The sequence below is a fragment of the Ursus maritimus genome (assembly GCF_017311325.1).
Source record: "Ursus maritimus isolate PB19 chromosome X unlocalized genomic scaffold, ASM1731132v1 scaffold_X1, whole genome shotgun sequence".
Taxonomy (NCBI): domain Eukaryota; kingdom Metazoa; phylum Chordata; class Mammalia; order Carnivora; family Ursidae; genus Ursus; species Ursus maritimus.
Window position 1 is genome coordinate 38,801,175 of NW_024423319.1, and position 5,650 is coordinate 38,806,824.

The 5,650-nt window shown below is 38.5% G+C and overlaps 1 protein-coding gene across 8 annotated transcripts in view; it reads left to right on the forward strand.

Moving 5' to 3' along the window:
* The window catches only part of ACSL4 (acyl-CoA synthetase long chain family member 4), a 78,257-nt gene that overhangs the window by 61,769 nt on the left and 10,838 nt on the right, over positions 1 to 5,650 (forward strand). For all 8 annotated transcript variants that reach the window (XM_040629195.1, XM_040629204.1, XM_040629211.1 and 5 more), the window contains 2 exons: positions 652 to 843; positions 2,112 to 2,226. In XM_040629195.1, the coding sequence (XP_040485129.1) occupies positions 652 to 843; positions 2,112 to 2,226 (307 nt within the window). The remainder of the gene's footprint in view (positions 1 to 651; positions 844 to 2,111; positions 2,227 to 5,650) is intronic.

A 5,650-nucleotide genomic window follows, 5' to 3' on the forward strand; every position in this document is an offset into this window, starting at 1 on the left:
AGAGAGAGAGAGAGAGAGAGAGAGAGAGAGAGAGAGAAACCAAAAGAAACTCTTAATGATAGAGAACAAACTGAGGGTTGATGGAGGGAAGTGGGTGGGGGATGGGCTGAATGCGTGATGGGTATTAAGGAGGGCACTTGTGATGAGCACTGGGTGTTTTAAGTGGTGAATTACAAAATTCTACTCCTGAAACCAATACTGCACTCTATGTTACTAACAAAAATTTAAATAAAATTTAAAAACAAATAAATAAAAAATAAAACCTCTTTAGAAAAAAAAATCGGAAATCCATTGATATCAGTATGTTAGTAATTTACTTATAACAGCTTCAAGTGTTACCCTTCTTGGGGGGGTACTTTTGTCTTAACAGAGCTCTATGAAGCCCATTTCTAAGCATGAAATTTTTTGGTCTTTGGGAAGGTTTGGCGTAGTTGGTGGTTGGTGATTATCATTGAGCCTTCCTTGGTACTTCTGAAATTACAGTTACACACAATGTGAATACACAAGAATGTGAATAAATATAAACTAATATTCTCCCATAAAGTGACATAAAATTTGATCCACAGAAACATATTAGTGTAGTAATTTTAAGAATTAATATAAGTACATTCTCTGTTAAAACAGTAACTGATTTCATTAAATGACTTCCAGGCGGTTATACAATTCATGACAAGCCGAACCCCAGAGGCGAAATCGTAATCGGTGGGCAGAATATCTCCATGGGATATTTTAAAAATGAAGAGAAAACTGCAGAGGATTATTCTGTGGATGAAAATGGCCAAAGGTGGTTTTGCACTGGTGACATTGGAGAATTTCATCCTGATGGATGTTTACAGATTATAGGTCAGTGTATTCTCTTTTTGTGAGAAAACAAAGATTGCTCAAAAGAGGTATTTTTTTGGTCAACTACACATGATACTATATAACCACCTACTGTCACATACCCTACCTAGAATACCATAGAATACCACAGAATAGAATCCCTCACCATTTACCTCCCCACTCAAGAATCATTGTGGGCACATTACTTTCCCTAGTGGCTATTTATATAGCTCTAGCTATCCTTGCAACTTAGAAAATTATAAATCCTCAACAGCAAACCGTTCTTCTGAGAATGTCAGTTGGTTTGACACTGCGCTCACCGAGCCTACTGAAATAGACTTTTAACTCCAAGAGAGCCCTTATGCTATTCACTTTAAGTAGACAGAACCTAAAATGAAAATTTGACTAGCTAGCTGGGAAGGACCAGTCCGTAGGGACCTAGTCACGTCCTTTTTAAGCCATAACATTGCCTCAGTCATATCCCTAGTGGTCCATTTAAATCTGTCCCTGGACCGATATCTGACCTGAATATAATTAGAGATTTCCTGGGAAAAGTGGTTTTTCATCTAGAAGTTAAATCTGCTGGGGAAATCCCCACTAAGCATGGCTCAGTCTAGAACCAATCCCCTCCTCTCCCCCGCTTTTTTTTTTTCCTTGATCCTTATTTGCACTGGAATCAAAGGTGGTTTCTGTGGGCATGTAGAGTGGGTTCCCAGGCTACAGGTAGGCAAGCTGGCCCTCGTACGAAAGTTGTAAGGCAACCGATGATTATTCAAGCCATGCTGTCCTGTGCCAGGAGCACTGTCATTTTAACAAGATGATGTCAAATGTGGAAAATGGGGAATTCACGTGTATTAACCACATTCCACATGCCAGACGTTGTGCTACATGCTTGTATCAGTATCTCTGATAAAATTGAGGGTTGGAGAGGTCAGCCGACATGCCCAGGCTCACATGGCTTGTAATTGTGCAGAGCTGCCATTCAAATCTAATGCTCCGAGATCCTGTTCCTTCTCTTCACCTTATTATTGTAGTTAAGATTATAATAAGATACTGAAGCATTCTGTACAGGGTCTAGCATTTTAGCCAGTATCTCTTCAGCTAGGTGTTTTCTTTTTAACTGATGTGTATGGGCAAGCAGTATATATAAGAAGATTTTAGGAGATTTTAGAAGAAGTCTCTTTGTCAATCAAGGTGAAGGCAGTGACATTGAAAGAAAATCAGAAGTGTACACACCTTAATAAAATGGACTGTGGCTAACTTAATCTTCCTCATTCTTCATCTTATAGATCGTAAGAAAGATCTGGTGAAGTTACAAGCAGGAGAATATGTATCTCTTGGGAAAGTAGAAGCCGCACTGAAGAACTGTCCACTTATAGACAACATCTGTGCTTTTGCCAAAAGGTAATTTTAAAAGTTGCATTTGTGCTTCCTTGTACTTGCAGTAGAAGGACGACTGGAAACCATTTTGATCATCTCTAATCATAAGGGAAACACCAACATTTTCATCAGCATTGGGGAATGTTACACGTTTCTGAAAGTTCACCAGCTTGAAGATCTTTCGAGATGATTCAGACTTTCTAACTAATTCTTTGACACCTACTCTGCCTTGCTAAATACTTAGCTGTGCCACAAAACTTACTATTTAACATCTGTAACAACTGAGATAAGTGATTTTCCTAAGAAGTCCATACAGCTAGTACAAGTTTTCTAAATCAGAAACCTAAGAGATTGGACCATTTTCTTTGTGTGTTAATAGCGTTTATTTTTAGGGGCTTTGTCATGCCCTTTAAAAAAAAGGTAATTGTAAAAAAAAACCCACAAAACATAAAAATTATCATCTTAACTGTTTCTAAGTGTATAGTTGACTGGTGTTATGTATATTCACATCATTGTGCAGTTAGTCTCCAGAACTTTTTCTCTTGCAAAACCGAAACTCTCAAGCTATTAAACAACTCCCCATTTTCCCTGGCCCCAGTCCCTGGCTCCCACCATTCTCCTTCGTGTTTCTGTGAATTTGACTAGTCTAGATACGTCATATAAATAGAATCATAGTATTTGTCTTTTTGTGACTGGCTTCCTTCACTCAGCATAATGTGCTCAGGGTTCATCTATATTGTAATGTCAGAATTTCCCTTCGTGTTTCAGGCTGAGTAATGTTCCACCAGATGCGGGCGCCGGGGTGGCTCAGTCGGTTACGTGTCTGCCTTTGGCTCAGGTCATGATTCTAGGGTCCTAGGATTGAGCCCCGCATCGGGCTCCCTGCTCAGTGGGGAGTCTGCTTCTCCCTCTCCTTCTGCCCCTCCCCTGGCTCATGCTCTCTCTCTCTCTCTTTCCCTCTTTCCTCTCTCTCAAATACATAAAATCTTTAAAAAATGTTGCATTGGGTGTATAGACCGTATTTTGTGTGTCCATTCATCCACCAGTGCACAGCTATGGTGGCTTCCACCTCTTGACTATTGTAAATACTGCTGCTATGAACATGGTTATACAAATATCTCTTCAAGATCCTACTTTCAGTTCTTTTGGATATGTACCCAGATGTGAAATTGCCAGGTCATATGGTAGTTCTATTTTTATTTTTTGAGGAACCGCCGTACTGTTTATACCACAGCAGCAGCACCATTTTTACATTCCTACCAACACTGCACAAGTGTTCACATTTCTCCACATCCTCACCAATGCTTGTTTCTATTTTTTCGATAAGATTCATCATAGTGGGTGTGAGGGGATATCTCCTGGCTGATGGTTAGTGATATGGAGCATTTTTTCATGTGCTCTTTGGCCATTTGTGTATCACCTCCGGAGAAATGTCAAGTCCTTTGCTTATTAAAAATTTGTTCTCCCTTCTTTTTAGTTATACAATATAGTGTTATCCACTGTAGTCACCATGTTTTACATTAGACCCTCAGATCCTATTCATCTTCTAGCTGAAAGTTTATACCCTTTTACCAACCTGTCCCTATTTCAACCAGTCCCTGGCAACCACTTTCCTACTCTGTTTCTGTGAGTTTGACTTTTTTTTTTTTTTAAGATTCCACGTATAAGTGATACCATGTAATATTTGTCTCGCTCTGTCTGGTTTATTTCACTTAGTATAATGCCCTCAGGGTTCATCCGTGTTGTCACAAATAGCAGAGTTTTCGTCTTTCTCATAGCTGAATGATATTTCCTTGTGTATATACACCACATATTCTTTATTCATTCATCTATTGATGAACACAGGTTGTTTCTATATCTTGGCTTTTGTGACTAATGCTGCAATGAACATGGGCAGGCAGGTATCTCTTCAATATCTTTTCATATCCTTTGGATTTGTATTTCTTTGTCCAAGCAATTGGATTGCTAGATCATACAGTAATTCTATTTTTAATTTTTTGAGGAATATCCACACTGTTTTCTATAGCGGCTACACCAATTTACATTCCCACCAACAGTGCGCCATGTTCCCTTCTCTCCACATCCTTGCCAACACTTGTTATCTCTTGTCTTTTTGATGATAACCATTGTAACAGGTGTGAGATGATATCTTATTGGGGTTTTGATTTGCATTTATTTTCCTGATGATGAGTGATATTGACCACCTTTTCGTGTGCCTCTTGGCCATTTGTATGCCTTCTTTGGAAAAATGTCTATTCACTTTCTCTGCCCATTCTTTAATTGGACTTTTTTTTTTTTTTTTTTTTTTTTTTTTTTTTTTTTGCTCTTGAGTTGTAGGACTTATTCATGGATTTTGGATATTAACCCCTTACCAGATAAATGATTTTCAATATTTTCTCCCATTCTGTAGGTTGCCTTTTCTTTTTTTTTTTTTAAGATTGATTTATTTATTGGGGGGGAGGGGCAAAGGGAGAGGAGAAGAGAGAATCTCAAGGAGACTCCCCCCTGAGCATGGAGCACGATGTGGGGCTCGATGTGGAGCTCTATCCCATGACCCTGATATCATGACCTGAGCCAAAATCAGGAGTCAGATGCTCAACTGACTAAGCCACCCAGCTACCCTTGTATGTTGCCTTTTCATTTTGTTAGTGGTTTCCTTTGCTGTGCAGAGCTTTTTAGTTTGATATAGTCCCACTCGTTTATTTTTGCTTTTGTTGCCTATTGTTTTTCAACAATACACATTGTCAAGACTGATGTCAAGGAACTTACCCCATACTCTTTCAGGAGTTTTATAAGTTTTAGGTCTTTGGCCAGTTTTTAATTGGGTTATTTGGGTTTTCTTTCTCACTATTGAGTTATAGGAGTTCTTTATATATTCTAGGTATAACTTCTTATCAGATATATGGCTCACCAATATTTTCTCCAGCTCTATAGATTGACTTTTCACACTGTTGACTATGTCCTTAAGTTTTCGTTGTACTCCCATTTATCAGTTTTTTTCTTTTGTTGCCTCTGCTTTTGGTGTCATATCCAAGAAAGCATTGTCAAATCCAGTGTCGTGAATCTTTTCCCCTGTATTTTCTTCTAGATATTTTGTAATTTTACCTCTTACATGTTTAGGTCCTTGATCCATTTTGAGTTATTTTTTGTGTGTAGTATGGGCTGAGGGTCCAACTTCATTCCTTTGCAAATGGGTAGCCAATTCTCTGAACACCCATTTTTTTGAAGAGACTGTCCTTTCCCCATTGAGTGGTGATGGTGCCCTTATTGAAGATCATTTGACCATATGTGCAGGGGTTTATTTCTGGGCTTTCTGTTCCATTGGTGAAATGTCTGGCTTTATGCCAGTACTATGGGTTTTATTACTTCTTTTTTTAAACAGATCTTATTTATTTATTTATTTATTTATTTGACACACACACACACACACACACACACACACACACAC